The 20042-nt window shown below is 43.3% G+C and overlaps 1 protein-coding gene and 1 non-coding gene across 3 annotated transcripts in view; one reads left to right on the top strand and one right to left on the bottom strand.

Moving 5' to 3' along the window:
* The window catches only part of grb2b (growth factor receptor-bound protein 2b), a 33874-nt gene extending 19374 nt beyond the window's left edge, over window positions 1–14500 (top strand). For both annotated transcript variants that reach the window (XM_020658711.3, XM_065964440.1), the window contains 4 exons: window positions 3836–3933; window positions 10538–10660; window positions 11956–12124; window positions 12260–14500. In XM_020658711.3, coding sequence (XP_020514367.1) covers window positions 3836–3933; window positions 10538–10660; window positions 11956–12124; window positions 12260–12445 — 576 coding nt within the window. In that variant the 3' untranslated portion in view covers window positions 12446–14500. The remainder of the gene's footprint in view (window positions 1–3835; window positions 3934–10537; window positions 10661–11955; window positions 12125–12259) is intronic.
* Window positions 14501–18052: 3552 nt separating this feature from the next.
* On the bottom strand, window positions 18053–18134 carry trnas-aga (transfer RNA serine (anticodon AGA)). The gene has a single exon. It is a non-coding gene; the product is annotated as a tRNA-Ser (tRNA).
* Window positions 18135–20042: the final 1908 nt, after the last annotated feature.

Below are 20042 nucleotides of genomic sequence, written 5' to 3'. Positions count from 1 at the left end.
TGATTTATGGCAATCTCGTGTTGACTGTGCAGACGTGAGCTTTCTTTAGCATCTGGTCCCCCCCCCCCTCACTCTCACTCTCTACCTCCACCTCCTGATAGACAAAGAAAGAAAAGTCCATCCTATGTGCACCTCATGGAATAATGACTTATTTTTTTAATGCACATACTTGAGTTTATACAAGGGATTTTCTTTGTGACAATCAGTTTTGTTCGGCAAAATTAATCTCCTCTCGCCTTTTTACACTCTGCAAAATCAAAGAGACAACAGGAATCTGTTTGCTGTGTGGGGTAAACTCTGAACATGGCTTAACAGTAACCAAAGAATGAGCGCGTGGAGAAATATCAACATATAGTGACAGCAGAGTCTGTCTTTTGTCCAATTTATAACCAATATAATTTAACTGTACGATTGAGTGTTGCTTTCTCAGTGCACAGAGGATAAAGACCTGAGTATGCCCCCTCAATTTGTCCACATTAGTTTAAAAGAATTAGCCATGTGAGGCCACATATCCAGAGACAATGATAATGATGTGAAATTCATGAGCCCTGTTTATCAGATGGATTAACACATGTTATAATGGTTTTACCAACACGCACTGGATTAGAAATTTTGGACGTGGCTCTTATGAATGACAGCTACCCGTGCTCATTGTCACACATGATGTGTTTGTGGGTGGAGTTAAAAATAATATTTGAGTGTGACAGAGACAGGGGGAGGAGGGCGGTCTACTGTGGCAGCTGTGGAGGAGATAATCCCTCGCCTGGACCTGAGCCTCTCAAATGGAAAACTCCTACAACTATTGTGGCTCAATCAGATTAAAAAGACAAAAAAAAAATCTTCACACAGAGAGAGAGGGAGAGAAAACAGAGACAGAGAGAGAGGGAAAGCACAATGTTGGCCCTGCTTTGAACACACACACAGAGCCCAGTCAGTCACAATGCTGTGGTTGTCTCTTCTCTGTATGGTTTAAAAAACTGCAAGCCAAGCGAATATTTTATTGTCATTGTCTGCTTCTCTTTCAGTTTTCAGCCACCGCACAGAACTGTTAGTATTTAGGTCAGATGTCACTTAAAGAGCTTGTAGAAAAGACAACTTTTTTCATTTTTTTATATGGTGTAGATTTTTACTAGAGATGCACCAATTGGGAAAACCAGGGCTGATATCAATCTTTGTAAATAACAATTTTGCCAAATCCGATACTGATGTTTGTTTCATTATTTCTGTTGGTGTAAGACTCCCACAATGCAACATTTTCTTTCATGTTTGACCATAAATACAGGTCGGGTGATTTCATTTGCCCAATAAAAAACCTCGTCTCTGAATAAGTAGTTAGGTTTATTAGATTTCAGCGTTAAATTGATTTTGCTCAACAAATAAACCTCGGCTCATGCTACATTATTTGCTGATGTGCAGATGTCTGTCAAGAGGGTCGATATCGGCCTAAACCGATGATAAACTGGTGCATTCCTAATTTTTGCACATAATTCTCCATTTAAAAAACACACTTTTTAATTATAAATATACAGGATTGAGATTTGTGTCTTGCCGACACAGTTTGTTGCAGACAACCGGCAATTGCATATGGATAAACCACCCGAGCATGGTCTGGGAAACACTGTGCTGAAAACTGTTCTCTACATTTTCTCACTGTTGTATCTCTACACTGGAGCTGCCAAATATCAACAATCTAGTTTAACTACTTTTAGTATTTGTGCATGATTATTCCAGCTGCACAGAGCTGCACTAACATGGCTATGGACTCTTAGTTTCATCATCAGTCATAAGCAAAAAGCAACAAGCTGATGCTGCTGGTGTAAATGTAAGTTCATAACCTCATGTGGGCACTCATCTGGGTCAGTGTGCCTTTGTAGGTCACGGCTCTTAAAGGTCGGTTTGGTGTGTCAACACGCCGTCCCTTTTGTTTGTGTCTTGGCTCAGAAAAACGCCACATTGCCTGGCATAAACACAGTCCCCCTGTCTGCCCACAATATCTGCAAGTCCACTTTGTTACACATGCACACATCTCAACAGCTACTCCCCCACTCTTGATTATAACCTACTCACGTTCTCAGTCCAAGGCCACTCCCTGATCCTGTAATGCTGGTCTTGTGCGGGGTTAGCAGCTGGGGAAGGTCAGTGACAGCTGGCATTCTGCAGCCTCACTGGAGCAAGTAGACCCAGGCCACTTACACTACATGGGGGCCAATTTGACAGCTGTGATGGGTTGGGTCTGTGGGAAATGATGCATTAAATGGTGCGGAATAGGAGTTGTGATCAAGAAAATCGAGGGAAGAAGAGAAACATCTGAATATAATATGCATGGAGGTGTTTGAACAGAGTTTTTGTCTGATGGTATCTCCCCAGTGATGCTCCATTAAAGATTGCCTGCCCGCCTCAGTCACACAAAAAAAGATCTATGAATTATTCAGATGAGCAGTGATCAAAGACAGTAAAATAAATTGCCTTTAGCAGAGTTGACTCATGTAAAAATTCAGAGTATAACTGAGTCATTCTTCAGCACAGGATTCTGCATCAGAGAGGCGAGACTAATGCTCGTCCCCCTTGCTTTACTTTAAGCTCCTCCAAGAAGTGACGGCTTGTTCTCTGAAACTTTTGTTCAATCCTTCCCCCTCTGAGACTCTCAAAGAAGCTTTGACTTCTTTATGCAACATCATCACTCAAATAGAGATGACATAACTAACGGCTGTTGCTCAGTTTTTTTCTCTGAAATACTCGTGAAGATGGTGAAACGTGGAAGTGCGACAGAATTTCACATACATTCTATAAGAAGGGATATCATGCAACGCCCTTCCTCGTTCATTTTCAAATAATCTGCAAGTATTAAGTGACAGGGCGTTCACTGGAGAGGGCTATTTTTAAATTCAACATTTAAATGAATAATGAATGAAACAACAGTCTTGAGCATCTTTATTTCAGGATGAAGCAGCAGCTGCAGCACGAAGGTGAATTTCTCACTGCAGGATCTGCCTCTGTCAAGCACTAAGGCACAGTGTCCAGCTAGCGATTTTTCCGGGCAGAAAAGCGCTCGCTGTGCGCTTGGGAATGTTTTGCAACATAACGCTAGGTGGACATGGGGCCTGAGGTTGCCAAAATGTTTCTTACATTCTCACATCAGCTCACTTTGACGTTCTGCAGAATAAATACGAGGAGGCTGGAGGAGAAACTCCGGGTGCAGTGGCTGTCTACATTCACACATGCAGCTCCTCCTGGAACTATCAGGAGTTTTTCAGGGGTTTTCTGCAAGTGTGAAAGCCCTATTTAGGTGTTTGAGACTGATATTTTTGTCGGCGTGGTTTTGACACATGTATCCTTAAGGCAGGATTTGACTAGAATTGGGTCAAAGTTTGTAATTCTGGTATCTTTACAACCCTGATGAGCACAAACGTAGACAAAGTGGCTCATAAATACTGAGTCTGACACAGATTGTTGCAGTGCAGGTGTGTGTGGCCGGTGGTGCATCACGCTTTGTGGTCCATGAGTAACCTCACAGCTGTCTGTGTTTGACCTGCATCTTTGTGTTGTACACCTCAATGGCACAAACACATTATGTCCCTTTTTTTTTTTTTTTACTGATCAGATTCTTTCATTCAAAGCTATTTTAAAATATGTCTGCCTGCAGCTCTCCTTCTGCTGTGTCAAAATATTTACTGAGCAGTTATCTAACATGCAGCTCACGCGCCTTCTTCAGTCACAGGAAATTAAAGGAAACGGCTTAAAGCTAAATTTAGGAGGTTGCTTTCCATTGTTGATATTTTAAGTGGCACCAACCTAAACACCCTCTCTCTTCTTTCTCCCCCCCTCTCAACAACAGGTATTAAATGAAGAGTGTGATCAGAACTGGTACAAGGCAGAGCTAAACGGGAAAGACGGCTTCATCCCCAAGAATTACATAGAGATGAAAGCTCATCCGTAAGTATTTCACATCCAAGAGTTTCTTTTCTGATGTTTTTTTTAAATAGCATGTTTGTACACTTTATGCTGGTGTTTCTCAAATGAAGTACGCGTACCCCATAGAGAAGCTGCAGGCGTACATGAGATATGATGAAGTGGTGTTGTTGTCATGACCACACTAACTGAGACCAAGACATGACCGAGACCAGAGTGCTCCGAGACTGAGACATTTAGGGATCGAGACAGAGACAAGACCAAGTCCCAAAGGCAGGGCGAGACTGAGACAAGACCAAGACCATGAATATCATGAAAAAGTGGTCTCAAGACCGGTCTGAGTACTACAACACTACTAACAAGTTTGACTAAAACATGTGAATCTAGGATCAATTAATCCTAGATTCACATGTATGAACTAAATAAGAAGAAAGAGTAACATGAGGATTATGAGAGGGAACACAGTCGATGCTATTGTTGTAGTCGTGTCTTAAAAATCTTCAGCTGTGTCAGTTTTTTTTAATTTCAGATGGTTAATGTGTTCCTCGGGTGCGTTCCTCTTACTGAGGAGGATGACTGTCCTCCATTTAACAGTTAAATGGTTGTTCCCTCCACAGGCTTTGTGTTTCTGTATTGGCAGAAATAAGCTGCCACGTGAAGCCACCACATTTTTCAGCTACATGTTGTTGTAAAATAAATAAGATACTGTATCATACCTTTTATTTAAAGGTATCTTTATAGGCATCAATTTTAACCAAATACAGTGGGTACGGAAAGTATTCAGACCCCTTTACATTTTTCACTCTTTGCTAAAATCAAAAAAGTTCATTTTATTTCTCATTAATGTACACTCAGCACCCCATCTTGACAGAAAAAAACAGAAATGTAGAAATTTTTGCAAATTTATTAAAAAAGAAAAACTGAAATATCACATGGTCATAAGTATTCAGACCCTTTGCTGTGACACTCATATTTAACTCACATGCTGTCCATTTCTTCTGATCCTCCTTAAGATGGTTCTGCTCCTTCATTGGAGTCCAGCTGTGTTTAATTAAACTGATTGGACTTGATTAGGAAAGGCACACACCTGTCTATATAAGACCTTACAGCTCACAGTGCATGTCAGAGCAAATGAGAATCATAAGGTCGAAGGAACTGCCCAAGGAGCTCAGAGACAGAATTGTGGCAAGGCACAGATCTGGCCAAGGTTACAAAAGAATTTCTGCAGCACTCAAGGTTCCTAAGAGCACAGTGGCCTCCATAATCCTTAAATGGAAGAAGTTTGGGACGACCAGAACTCTTCCTAGACCTGGCCGTCCAGCCAAACTGAGCGATCGTGGGAGAAGAGCCTTGGTGAGAGAGGTAAAGAAGAACCCAAAGATCACTGTGGCTGAGCTCCAGAGATGCAGTAGGGAGATGGGAGAAAGTTCCACAAAGTCAACTATCACTGCAGCCCTCCACCAGTCTGGGCTTTATGGCAGAGTGGCCCGACGGAAGCCTCTCCTCAGTGCAAGACATATGAAAGCCTGCATAGAGTTTACCAAAAAACACAGGAAGGACTCCCAGACTATGAGAAGATCCTCTGGTCTGATGAGACCAAGATTGAACTTTTTGGCTTTCATTCTAAGCGGTATGTGTGGAGAAAACCAGGCACTGCTCATCACCTGCCCAATACAATCCCAACAGTGAAACATGGTGGTGGCAGCATCATGCTATGGGGGTGTTTTTCAGCTGCAGGGACAGGACGACTGGTTGCAATTGAAGGAAAGATGAATGCGGCCAAGTACAGAGATATCGTGGAAGAAAACCTCTTCCAGAGTGCTCAGGACCTCAGACTGGGCCGAAGGTTCACCTTCCAACAAGACAATGACCCTAAGCACACGGCTAAAATAACAAAGGAGTGGCTTCGGAACAACTCTGTGACCATTCTTGACTGGCCCAGCCAGAGCCCTGACCTAAACCCAATTGAGCATCTCTGGAGAGACCTGAAAATGGCTGTCCACCAATGTTCATCATCCAACCTAACAGAACTGGAGAGGATCTGCAAGGAAGAATGGCAGAGGATCCCCAAATCCAGGTGTGAAAAACTTGTTGCATCATTCCCAAGAAGACTCATGGCTGTACTAGCTCAAAAGGGTGATTCTACTCAATACTGAGCAAAGGGTCTGAATACTTAGGACCATGTGATATTTCAGTTTTTCTTTGTTAATAAATTAGCAAACATTTCTACATTTCTGTTTTTTTCTGTGAAGATGGGGTGCTGAGTGTATTAATGAGAAATAAAATGAACTTTATTGATTTTAGCAAATGGCTGCAATGAAACAAAGAGTGAAAAATGTAAAGGTGTCTGAATACTTTCCGTACCCACTGTATATGCAAAATGGGGGCTGCACAGTGCTGCAGTGGTTAGCTCTGTTACCTCACAGCGAGGAGGTTCCTGGTTTGAATCCCCGTCTGACAGGAGTCTGCATGTTCTCCTCGTGCATGTGTGGGTTCTCTCCGGGTATTCCAACTTCCTCCCACAGTCCAAAGACATGCTCGTTAGGTTAACTGGTGATTCTTTAATTTCCTGTAGGTGTGAATGTGAGTGTGTCTGGTTGTCTGCTCTGTGATTGGCTTGCGAACAGTCCAGGGTGTAACCCCGTCTCTCGCCCAATGACAGCTGGGATCGGCTCCAGCCTTCCGTGTCACTGAACGGGGTAAAGCGGTGTAGATGTGTAGATGATGGATGGATGGATGGATGCAAATGATCTGTGAGAACTTGACTGATTGGGAGTCTTAAATGAAAACGTTTAAGAACCACAGTGATGTCATACATGACGTTCTGCTGTTACCTGTCGAATAGATCGTGTGTGTGTGTGTGTGTGTGTGTGTGTCCGTGTGTCTGTCCACTTCAGAGAACACTTGACAGGATCCTTAGAGGACGTTACCTCTGGACCGGCGCTCAGTGCCAGATTAGCTCTCTTTATTAGCGTCCTCGAGGCCTCTTACACTTAATTGCATATTGACCTTATTGCATTGTTGCAGGGTTGCTATCAGATGTTCCTTTCTGCAGGAGGGAGGTCACTGCATTGGTAGCAACAATCCTCCAGGGTGTAGAGCCTTTTATGGTTATGGGGAATCAATATGAAGCTGTACCTCCTCATGCAGTTCTAACACTGAACCTCTTATTATTATTATTATCTCTCGAATGATTGCCCCCGGGGGGGTTAGCAGTTTTTATATTCCTTCTTGCAAAGTTTAATGTTTTTTTGCCAATCAGACTCAAAGCTGATCGTTTGCTCTTACTCACATTGTTCCCTTTTTTCTAGATCCTTGCTTGTGTTGTTCTTACTCTCTGATGTACGTCACTTTGGAGAAAAGAGTCTGATAAGTGAATTGTAGAAGTATATATACAAAGAGACAGGAAGCATATACCATCAACTTTAGCATAGCATCCTCCAAATCCTTATTTTCTGTTTGGATTGTCTGCCTTAAGTACAAAACAAAATGGTGGAATAATCATTATTAAGAAACTCTTGAAATCACTCACTATTCAGTGTTGTCTGAATTCTGAGTGCAAGCACAGGAGTAGAACAGGAGGGACAATTTCCAACATGGCTGCATGTGCTAACTAAGGCTTTCAAGAGTTGCAAATAAACCTCTTCAGTGGTCTGTGTTTGGTTTCATCATGTTCCACTGTCCACTTGAAGTCCTGTTGAACAGCAGCAGAACTTTTTATTCCAGCATCACAAACATGATCAAGTGTGTTGCTCATAACAGCAGCCTTCAATAAAATCCTGTTTGTGCAGAATATGAGACATGATTCTCTGATTCAGAACGATGAAGCTGAAAAATAGTTTCACATCTTTTCACTGTTTGTTGAATATACACGACTGCACGGTTCAGATTAACTGTAAACTTGTTATTGAAGAAACTGCACAGCCCAATAAATCAGCTGTGACTGGACGATGAAGCTGCAGGAGTTTGCTTCTGTCTCCCGTTGTGCTGACAATGAAGTGCCACCTGACAGCACCATGAACACACAGCACACACACACACACACACACACATACAGCACACACACACACACACACACACACATACAGCACACACACATACAGCACACACACACACACACACACACACACACACACACACACACACACACACACACACACACATACAGCACACACACACACACACACACACACACATACACACACACACACACACATACACACACACACACACACACACACATACAGCACACACACACACACATACAGCACACACACACACACACACATACAGCAGAGACACACACACACACACATACAGCAGAGACACACACACACACATACAGCAGAGACACACACACACACACACACACACACATACAGCACACACATACATACAGCAGAGACACACACACACATACACACACATACAGCAGAGACACACACACACACACACACACACACACATACAGCACACACACACACACACACACATACATACAGCAGAGACACACACACATACAGCAGAGACACACACACACACATACAGCAGAGACACACACACACATACATACAGCAGACACACACACACACATACAGCAGAGACACACACATACACACACACACAGCAGAGACACACACATACACACACATACAGCACACACACACACATACAGCAAAGACACACACACACATACAGCAGAGACACACATAGCAGACATGCACACACAGACACACATAGCAGACATGCACACAGACACACATAGCAGACATGCACACACAGACACACATAGCAGACATGCACACACAGACACACATAGCAGACATGCACACACACACACACACATAGCAGACATGCACACACACATAGCAGACATGCACACACACATAGCAGACATGCACACACATAGCAGACATGCACACACACACACATAGCAGACATGCACACACAGACACACATAGCAGACATGCACACACACACACACACATAGCAGACATACACACACACACACAAGTCCTTTTTGTTTGTACACATCTTACACCCCACACTGAAGTGTTGTTGTGGTCAACACTTAGCTTTTAGAAATGAGAGTGCAGAGGTGTGTGTGTGTGTGTGTGTGTGTGTGTGTGTGTGTGTGTGTGTGTGTGTGTGTGTGTGTGTGTGTGTGTGTGTGTGTGTGTGTGTGTGTGTGTGTGTGTGTGTGTGTGTGTGTGTGTGTGTGTGTGTGTGTGTGTGTGTGTGTGTGTGTGTGTGTGTGTGTGTGTGTGTGTGTGTGTGTATCAACAGTTAGCCATTTCATTATTGATTTTCACCTTGGTGTAAAGGAGCCAAGATGTCATCTTTTGGCTGACTGTACTTTTTAATTATTTACACACGTAAAGAGCTTTCGCTGGCTTTGTCTCTCCCCCTCTCCATCCATCTTTATCACTCTCACTTATTCCCTCTGTCAGGACTTTCTCAGAGTCATACATTAGTCAAATGTGTTTCTGCTTAAAATACATTAATGCCACTTATCTGTGTTCACATGTTTTTAAATCTCAAATAGATTCGACTGCTTTTTAAGAGGTTGAAAACACAGATGCTCCTGTGTGCCAGTTGAACATTTAACGGTTAGGATGATGATGATTATTTTTGTTATGTTTGCTTTGCCTCTATAATTAGTTAATGACTAATCTACTTCCTTGTTTAAAGTTGTCCTCACTTCCTGGTGTGTTGTTTCTCTTGGTGGCGGGAGGGAGATGCTCTCATTGGGTCCAAAAAAGCCCCAAGAGTAAATCTTAATATTTGTATTTCCTGGTTGTCAAAAAGTTTGATACTTGAATACGATCCCGTCTCCTTTTTTTCGAGGACTTTGTGTTACCATGGTATCCAAACAGGTGTGGATCATCTGATTGATCTCAAAGTTTAAGCGTCTGGTGTCCTATAAATGGAGCTCATGTTGTGTCCCCACTGGGCAGCTCGGTGGCTTAGTGGTTAGCACGGTCATCTCACATCTGACTGCAGAGACAGGAGGTGTGATCTTTGCATGCTCACACACAGTCCTCTGCAGCTTCCTCCCTCTGGCCACAGAATCACAGATTAGCTCAACTGAAACTCTAAAAAATGTTCAAAGGTGTGAATAAAAATGTAAAAGTGGAAGGTGTATCCCGCCTCAGCACAAAAAGCTGTTCATAAATGTTGAGCGGTATCAGGCAGCTTTGGGCCTCCATTACATTCACAAAGAAATGGTTTTTAATTAAGATAACATTAAGAGGGGAGCCAGTGGCCTAGTGGTCAGTGTGTGCACCCCATGTACGTAGACTAAAGTCGACCAAGTGGGCGGCTTGGGTTTGAATCCGACCTGTAGCTTCTTTCCCGCATGTCATTCCATAATCTCTCTCTCTACCCCCGATTTCTGACTCTGTCCGCTGTCCTCGCTCTAAAATAAAGGCATATAAAGCGTTTCAGTTATCGACTCATGGGCTTTTATTTTGAAATAACATAAGGACCTTCTGGTAGATCGAATGTTATGAGCCTCAAAGTCTGTGAGTGTGCAGATTCTATGATTCCAGTCAAAGCAGGAAGAAAAAGGTTGCTTTGGGACGTCTGAGTCATTTCTAACTCGTATCTGTTTTCTGCACTCCCTCAGGTGGTTCTTCGGGAAGATTCCTCGGGCCAAAGCGGAGGAGATGCTCAACAAACAGAGGCACGACGGAGCCTTCCTCATCAGAGAGAGCGAGAGTGCACCAGGAGACTTCTCCCTCTCTGTGAAGTAAGCAGCTCCACACCGATGCACCACACAGAACATGATTCACTCTCACACTTGTTGTCTATAAATACAGTCCAACATTATCCTTGTATCAGAGCACGGCTCCCCTGTGACTGAGCAGGTTCACAAGTTTCCATACCCGGTGTATCTGAGTCATCAGTGCAGCCTCTTCCTTATTCCTGTGGAGTCTCGCTGCCGCCCTCTGCTGTTCTTCCTGATATCATCGTTTGTGCTCTTTGGACGTCAGCTCTGAGTTCCTGTTTTAGCTGACACGCACAAGACTCATTTCCTCTTATCTGACTCTCCCAAAAGTGTCCACAGTTCACGGCCGTTTAACATGTAAAGTAACTGTGGGTCCTAATAACTCTGTGACCGTCCTGATTTCTCTTAGTCAAATGAATCAGCCGGTAACAGTCTGACAGTCAGTGCAGGCTGACTAACAGTCTGCTATGGACACGCCTCGAGCACTAGATAAGTGGACTTATTGTCTGACTTTCAAGCTTCATTTGCCTACAAAATAACCTTTTTTTAAACTCCTCTTTCATCTCCTTTACGAGAGAGAATGAACACAAATACCCTAAACTAAAAAAACAGCACAACATTAAATTAAAAACACAAAAAGCAGCCCTACTAACACTCAAGTCTGTTCATCTGTCAGTTCCTCATTTTGTGTTCAAAGAGTCTTAAAAACATTTTCCAGAACTTGCCACATTTGTTTTTGTAGATCAGCTGATCTTTTTAAGAGAAAAGTAAGAAGTGATTCCCTTCAACTACTGGAAGTTAAACAAGTCATCAGCTGCTTCCACGAGAAGGCAGTGCAGCGTTTAGCCTCCAGAAAGGCGGGCACGCTGCACCATGGGAAATTTTAAATCATCGGAAAGAGATTAAAACTCTAGTGGCTAAATGAAGGTGCTCGTCCAGTCGATGATATCTGGATGGGTTTTGTTTTGCTTCTACCGAGAGGAAACCTCCATAGTTGAAAAATGAACCTGATGCTGAAGTGTGAAATCCTGCAGTTCCTGGAGTGTCCACTAGAGGCTGGCTGCAGAAGCACAGGAAGTCACATACACACCCGTTCTAAAAAAGCCTGTTGAAGAGGAACCTCTTCACCAATAAATAAATTACTCAGATCCAAAAAAAGATCTTTGAAAACCTTTCATACTCTTAATCTTTTGTTGAAGACCCCCTCCTCTCCTCTCCTCTCCCCTCCCCTCCTCTCCTCTCCTCTCCTCTCCTCTCCTCTCCTCTCCTCTCCTCTCCTCTCCTCTCACCTTTTCTCTCTTTTTGACCTCGTCCAGGTTTGGAAACGACGTCCAGCACTTCAAGGTTCTCCGCGACGGCGCCGGAAAGTATTTCCTGTGGGTGGTGAAGTTTAACTCCCTCAACGAGCTGGTGGACTACCACCGCTCCACCTCGGTCTCTCGCAATCAGCAAATCTTCCTGCGAGACATCGAGCAGGTCCCCCAGGTAAGAACGGACACACAGGATTAATCGTGATGAAGTCGTTATGTCACATGGCTGATTGGTCTCGTGTCATTCAGGCGTCTTCACGGCGCCCTGCTCAACCCGCTAACACGTCTCCTCTGTCTCCTGGTTTCACAGCATCCAACATACGTGCAGGCGCTCTTTGACTTCGACCCGCAGGAGGAAGGGGAGCTGGGTTTCCGACGCGGCGACTTCATCCAAGTTTTGGACAACTCTGACCCCAACTGGTGGAAAGGAGGCTGCCACGGGCAAACGGGCATGTTCCCCCGCAACTACGTCACGCCTGTCAACCGGAACATGTAAACAGACCATTCAAACAACAACAACAACAACAACAACAACAACAACAACAACAACAACCACAACAGCAACCACCACCACCACCACCATCATCATCCTTCTCGATCTCATCAGCCCCCATCCAACCCTCCAAAAAAAACTAAAAAAAACACACCACCCCTCCACCCTCCTCGCCATCCCGCGATAACAGGAGCAGACAGGAAGAAGGCGAACAACCGAAAGAGGTAAAGCAGGAGTAGTGCTGTCGTAGGCGTCGCTGTGTGGGTGGCAGCTGAAGCAAAAAAAAAAAAATCAACTCTTACCTGCGCTGAGAGCGTTCACCTCGCCAGTGAAACGCCTCGGCGAGGATTGAACCGTCTTTGAGGGAAATCTAAAAATGCAGAGAAACTAAAGAGTAGTGCAACCAAGCGTGAAGATAACCAAATGATTCTACCGCTCCCCACAGCTGCTTCTCTCCTCTCCCTAACTTCTTAACATTCTGCCTTTTCTTTTGTCTTTTTTTGTTTTTCTTTCTTTGCCGCATGTTGTTTTTTAATCACCTAAATGATGAAATGCCTACCGATAAATCCTAACTCTGTTTTAAAGAAAAAAAAAGTTAAAATATGAAAAAAAAAGAAGAAGAAATGGTTAAAAAAAAAAATGTACAAAAAAGACGAGAGAGAGGAAAACATGATGCAATCTACCGTACAGCGAGTTTCCATGAGATCTTTGAACACGTGAGCAGTGTACATCGGCCGCCGGCTGTATAAATAAATCAACTATAGAGAGAATCCATTTTTAAGAATATATATTATATATTTGTATGTGTTTGTCTGTTTTACCTCTCATCACAAATTGTATTTTTTTCCATTTGTAAATTATGTTCAATCTTTCAGTCAGTCTGGATGCGACCTCGTAGCTCTACGACGTTGCTCTTTTTGTTTTTCCTTTCTGAATCGATCTGAGGGCTCTCGGATAAAAAAATAAATAAAAGATAAAAAACAGCGTGAAATTTAAGGGGGTCATCAAAAAAAGTTCCATTGGAAGAGGTTTCTCTTGTGGTTAATGCGAGGAAAAGTAGTTTAGTTCTCCGAGAGGAAGCTAAACGTGTCCCGGAGCTCAAGTTGACCAGCGAGTCAAGAGCGAGAGCGAGAGCCGCCTTCCTTCCAAGCCAATGTATTTATTGCAGCCATTTTCTTCTGGGGCGGTGAATGTAGCCGACTGAGTCCACAGACGTGACCATGAGGGAAGCGAGGTCGGAGAACTGAACTACACAACCATGCAAGGGATTTTTAAACCAACAAGACATGCTGAGACAAACGTCATGTTTCTAAAGAGAGAGAGAGACGTGTGAGGATATGTACGGGTAGTCGACGGCGTGCATATTCACAGAAACCTTTCATTACATGCATGCATACGCAGACGCTCTCCTCCTTGTTATACCTGCACGTAGCAACGAGGCCGAGTTTGGATAATCACTTTGTGTAATCACCGGTGCAGATCTGCAGCTGGCACAGATGAACAGTTCAGAAAAACTGAGAGATTGTCTTTTATGCTAAAAGTCGAGATCAGCGTTAATTATGTAAAGTTGTTTTTTTTTTGTTTTTTTTCTCGTTCTTCTGTTTTGTGTCCAATGTGGCGTGAGGTCAAGCACTTTTTTTTGTCAAACATTTTGATTTTCTGGTCCCGTGCGTGCGTGCGTGTTTACCGTGTCTGTGTTTATTTTATTTTCCTTCCAGTTTGTGTTTTCTTGTTCTCTCTGGATAGTGCCTTTCTCTCTGGTGTTTCAGTGTCTCCGACCTGCTACTTTGAGCCCCCCCCTCCTCCTTTTAATGGGGCCCTGCCAGTCCTGCAGTGAGAAACAGTGTACATAATCCAACCTGCCCCCCCTTCCCCCTCAGCGCCCCCCTCCTCCATCACCCCGCCTTCACCTTTATCCTCACCAACATGGAACTCTTCTTATTTAAGTGTCTCTTGCCTCGTCTTACCTAATGATACTGTTTTGTTTTTTGCTCTTTTTTTATTTGCATTTGTTTTTTTGTTTTTTCAATTAATAAAATGCAATTATTAAAAAAATTATTCATTTTGTGTCGTCTGTTTTCGTAGAATCATAACCCCCCCCCCCCCCCCCCCCCGAGCAGTGATTCTCTCACTCAGTTCATCATGTTCAGCAGATTCTCCACGTGGGGGAAGCTGTTTGAGCGGTGATCCGGGCGCATCAACCGGCACTCTCAAAGTCCAGCTCCTTTGACTTATGTGAGTGCTCCGTCCTTGGTCCTGGCCCGGTTGGAGGAGGTGGACTTCAGCACGCTGCAGCTGTTCATGCATGAGAACAGACCCTGTCCCAGATGTGTGGAGTCTGGTGTGTGGGATGGACTACATGGTCCAGGGTCCGAGGACTGGAGGGTTTCAGGATGAGTGCAAAGAGGGCTTGATAAGTGAGGAGGAGGATTTTCTGTTGGATTCTGGATCTAATTGGGAGCCGGTGCAGGTGGATTTGTGGGCCCGGTCTCTTGTGTTTGTAGTACTTTAAATCAGTCTTGTTCTCGTCTGGGAATCTAAAGGCATTTTTACTCTGCCTTGTCTCGGTCTCAGACTGGGAGGACTAAAGATTTTAAATCAAGACCACCACTGATTGGCTATTTTTCAGTGATTTTGGTCTTGGTCTTGTCTCGGTCCCTAGATCTAGATGTCTTGGGTGCTCTCTGGTCTTGGTCTCGGTTATTGTGGTCATTTGAGCTGAGGAAGCAGTGAAGAGGAAGTTGATGTTATTTCTTGAAGAGCAGCAGCTCACTGAGATCTTTAACATCACGTTAGCCTCGGTCTGCTGCACCGTCTGCTCCACATTTGGACTTTTTAGCACTCACAGAAACACTTTAGCTCTCCTCAGTAATCTGCTGCCACTCTGCCTCCGTTTCTGTCACCGTCGGCCTTCAAGCGTAACATCAGCGTCACTGTCACTACCCCGGCCCTCTCATCCAGAATATATTCCAGTTTTTAAAAGCATCAGCAGCCCCGGTGCTCATATTCACTATGGAATGATTCTTCCCCGTTGATCACTGGCAGAAAAGGCAGATGTCTAAATAAAATAAAAGGAGGTTTCTGCTGTAGACGATGTAAACAGTTTTAGATAACACGTCTCTAATGATAGTGGAAGTGATTAGATGACCTCTGCCCCCGGGGGTTTGGCCTCTCACGCTTGATGAAGCGGTCTGCCATATGCTGCTGCTATGATAGTGGACTAAAGCTGTGACAGAGGTCAGAGCCGCTCTGCGCTTTGTTTCGACATGAGAAGATGATGACGTGAGGATTTGCAGGGGAGGAGTAAACATTGTGATGCAGAGTGGAGAAGATTAGAATCAGTGTGTGAGCAAGCGACCTGTTTGTGGTCGGTTATTTCAGGTCAGACTCATGACTTTGACTTTTATGGCAAGATGCAGCGTGAGCACACTTTGATGATTTGATTGGTCTTAGGGAAATGCATCTGCAGGAGAATGTAGTGCTGGTTTAAAAAATGGCGCTTTTGATTGCTTTGCATCAACTACAAAAAAAACGCTGCTTCCTTGGGCAGGGCAAGAGAGGTGACCAATCAGACTCCAGGGGACAGACAGTGCCGCCCATTATCAAGGTTGCATTTTGGAGGTATTCTGTATGTAGTCACCACTGGACAGTTAAGCCGTTTTCACACATGCACTCCAGACATTTCTAGATTATTTCAGGAGGACTGCCCCCCAAAATCCTCCTGATCTGGTTGTTCACACATGCACTCCAGACATTTCTAAATCCTCCTGATCTGGTTGTTCACACATGCACCTCACAGGGGGAGACTATTCCGGTCTGACAGGAGGGGGGGGCTGAGTCTCCTGAATTAAGACGTGACATAAAAAGAATGAGGAGGAAGTAGCAGATGAAGCAACAGAGTCCTCTAGACGAAATGAGAATATTTGTCTTTGTATCAGTGCTACGTGTAGTTGAAGAGAATCTCAATGTGAACTAAAGAGTGGAGAAGAACATCCTGGAGAACAGGAAACATCATGCAGCAGTTTGCAGACAGTCTATGGTCATGCACGAATCCCAGGATGTAAAAGTCACCTCCTCCCACTGGCCCCTCCCACTGGCTCCAGGTGAATTCTCCTGTGCCCACCAGCTGTGCATTCAACATTCAAAAAAAACTTTGTGCGAGTGTGAACAAGTCTTTGTTTAGACAGTATGCGCCTCAAACAACCACCAAAAAAAAAAGATGTAAGATGACTACAAAGAGATTCAAAAGGAAGCAAAGAGAACCACAAAGTACTGAGAATAGACAGCAAAGACATAAAGGGGATACAAAAATGACAAATCACAAACAAACATTTTAGAAATCATCACAAATGTTTAAAACCTCTACAAAGACAATTTGTGTCCTCTGTTATCAGATCACTTTGTGTTGACTGCAGTGAGCGTTATCTGGCATGCAAAGGTTCAGACTTTCCGCTCCCTGCTGCTGTCAGGGTTTGAGACCTGATCTTTACCAAGACACCAGACGTTATAATAACATAACACTACATTTGTAACGTTGAAAATGTCTCACAAACACCAAGAACACATTTAGAAACAGTCTTCCACCACCTGCCATTATCCCCCTCATGTTCACACTGACCTGACCTCTCTGCACTTTACTGTCAGCCATTTATGTGACACTGCTGCCACCTGCTGGAGGATCACAGCACTGCAGATACAACGTCATCTTACAGAGGAGGATGCAAAACATGACTCCTAATGTGTTGGTAATAATTCATACTAATCATAAATCATTTGTATTTCGCATATGACGATATAAGTAAGGAATATTTAAACGTTATTTGTCCCTAAGGGGGAAATGTGTTGTCACAGCTTTGCACAGTCTTGCTCAGGTATAAGCAGGTAACAGGGGAAGGAATACAAACAATGAAAGAGGCCAGTCAGCTTATTAAGAGCTTTAATACCTGAGGGAACAAAGCTCTTTTTAAGAAACGTGTCCTCTTCCAGGTCAGATTCAGATTCAGAATTGTTAATGTCCCACAAGGGGACATTTGTTTTGTAGCAGGAGCACACAGAAGACAAAACACACAAGGACAACATCACCATAAAACATGGGCCAAAACAAATCAGGAGATCCAGGTCAGAGTCCTGGATCTCCAACCTGATGGCAGAAAAGAGAAGAGTTGGGTTGAGTGGGTGAGAGGGGGTCCTGGGCTTTGTAGTTGAGATTTAAAAGGTTTTGGGTGAAGGAAGACCAGTGAGTTTTGAAGCAGTATTTGTGATACTGGAGAGTTTATTTTTAGCATGTTAAAGAATCAGGGTGAGCAGGAGAGGAGGATGCTTTCATACCGAAGTAACAGGAGGTGAGGTGAAATGTGAGTGTCCGTGGTGTGTTGATCAAAGCTGAGTGTAATGTCCTGGGTAAGTGCGGGATATTTGAAGGACTGTAATGCCGGAAGTTGAACGGTAGAGGGCGCTAGTTTATTACTTTACAACGTGTCAAGGTGAGCCAGAGATTACAGATCATAGACCGTAAATATGAGTTGGGAGTTTGCAGCAGATCTGATTTATTGAATATGATCATTAAAAGGAGAATTAATTGTTTAAATAAAAAAAAAGGAATAAATAGTTCGTTGTCGGCAGGATTCGAACCTGCGCGGGAAGATCCCAATGGATTTCTAGTCCATCGCCTTAACCACTCGGCCACGACAACACACAAAATAAGAGTGTGTTTCCATTCATATCATAAGTGGATATATCACGATGTCGCCTAGTTACTTCGCATAACATAATCGTAGTCTGTTCCAATTAAATCACAAAAACAGACGAAAACACCTCAACTAATCTCTAAACATTTAGACACAACATTAAAGGTGACATATTCTCCTCCTCTTCTTCAGTGTAAATAAGTCTCAGAGCTCCTCAAAACATGTGTGTGAAGTTTCTTGTTCTAAATCCACTCTGATCCTATATTTGATCATGTCTATAAACCCCTCTATTTCAGCCCTGCTCAGAACAGGCTGTTTCTGTGTCTGTACCTTTAAATATGTAAATGAGCTGTGTCTGACCACGCCCCCTCTCTGGAAGGGCTTGGGTGTCTCTGTCTTTCTCGCTCCATGTCCTATTGTTTACGGTGAGAAGGCAGACTCAGAGGGCAGAACAAACACCTAGCTGTGGGAGTGTCACCCACCTGGGGGAGGGGCTACTGCCCTTTGTGATGTCATGAAGGGAAAATCTCCAAACGGCCTGTTTGAGCACACATTTTCCGAAAAGTGGAGCAGGTAAAAGACGGAGAGGATGGACTTTTCTCATCATTGAGGGGTTTGTAGACGGACTAGAGACACATGTTAGAATTAGAGGAACATGGCATAGAGGCTGGCTGCAGAAGCACAGGAAGTCACATACACACCCATTCTAAAAAGCCTGTTTTTACAGCAGAGATGAACATGTTTACAGCCTGGTTCAAAAAACCAAATAGGTGTGATTAGCTCATGTCTCCATGGACACACACTGTACGGGGGTGAATGTTTTGATGACTCATCAGTTTTGATTTGATGAAGGATAGGAGTTATTCACAATAAGGCGTGTAGCTGACCTGATTGACAGGTGGGCGCGGTGTAACGGTTTGTCAGGAGGTTTGAAACCCGCCTCAGCTCCAGCTCTCAGCCTGTCGTTAGGTTGACTGAAAGTTAGACTGAGACGGCATTTCCAGCATGGAGACCGCCATCGATGGGACTCTAGCGCCCCCTGCAGGAACAGACGGGTGATGTCACTAATGCTTTGTCTATTCAAATTTACAGTCAATAAGTGGCATCTCATCAGAATAAAAAACTATGGAACTGTGACTGTAACGTACATGACGCACACACAACCACACAAACACACTCTACACTTTGACATCCTTAACATTTTTCTATATTTTTTCTATATTTATTTTATTGTTATGTTTGAGTGTTATTATTGCACGGCCTTGCAGAACAGCCATTACTGTACATTTCACTGCACACCTGTATGAGCATGTGACAAATTCCCTTGAATCTTGATCTTAGGGGGGCCAATCAGATCTCAAGGGGGGCCCATGCCACCCCTCCGGACAACCCTCTGGATAAGCCCCTGTACCCCTGACCAGCAATATAGTTAAGGTAATTGCAATCATCATTTGGACTGACATGAACTCGCTTCTTCTCTTTACTTAAGGTGGTAGTTTGACTTTTTGTTGTTGTGTTTGTCTGTTTTCCTGCATTGTAAAAAAATATATGTTAAGCTGAGTGTATGAAAAAACACTTCCTTCAATTAAAGAAGATAGCTATGGAAAACCATTTCTGCCAGTAAAAAAAATAAAAATGAAAATAATAAAGTCTCATAATTTAATTATTATGACTTTATATCTCATAATTTCGACTTCTTATCTCATTATTATGACTTTATATCTCATAATTATGACTCTATATATCATTATTATGACTTTATGTCTCATTATTATGACTTTATATCTCCTAATTATGACTTTTTATCTCATTAATATGACTTTATATCTCATTATTACGACTTTATATCTCATAATTTCGACTTCTTATCTCATTATTATGACTTTATGTCTCATTATTATGACTTTATATAT

The sequence above is a fragment of the Labrus bergylta genome, chromosome 16, assembly GCF_963930695.1.
Source record: "Labrus bergylta chromosome 16, fLabBer1.1, whole genome shotgun sequence".
Classification (NCBI taxonomy): domain Eukaryota; kingdom Metazoa; phylum Chordata; class Actinopteri; order Labriformes; family Labridae; genus Labrus; species Labrus bergylta.
Note: the sequence above shows the minus strand (reverse complement) of the source record. Positions and strands in the feature narration are given on the sequence as shown.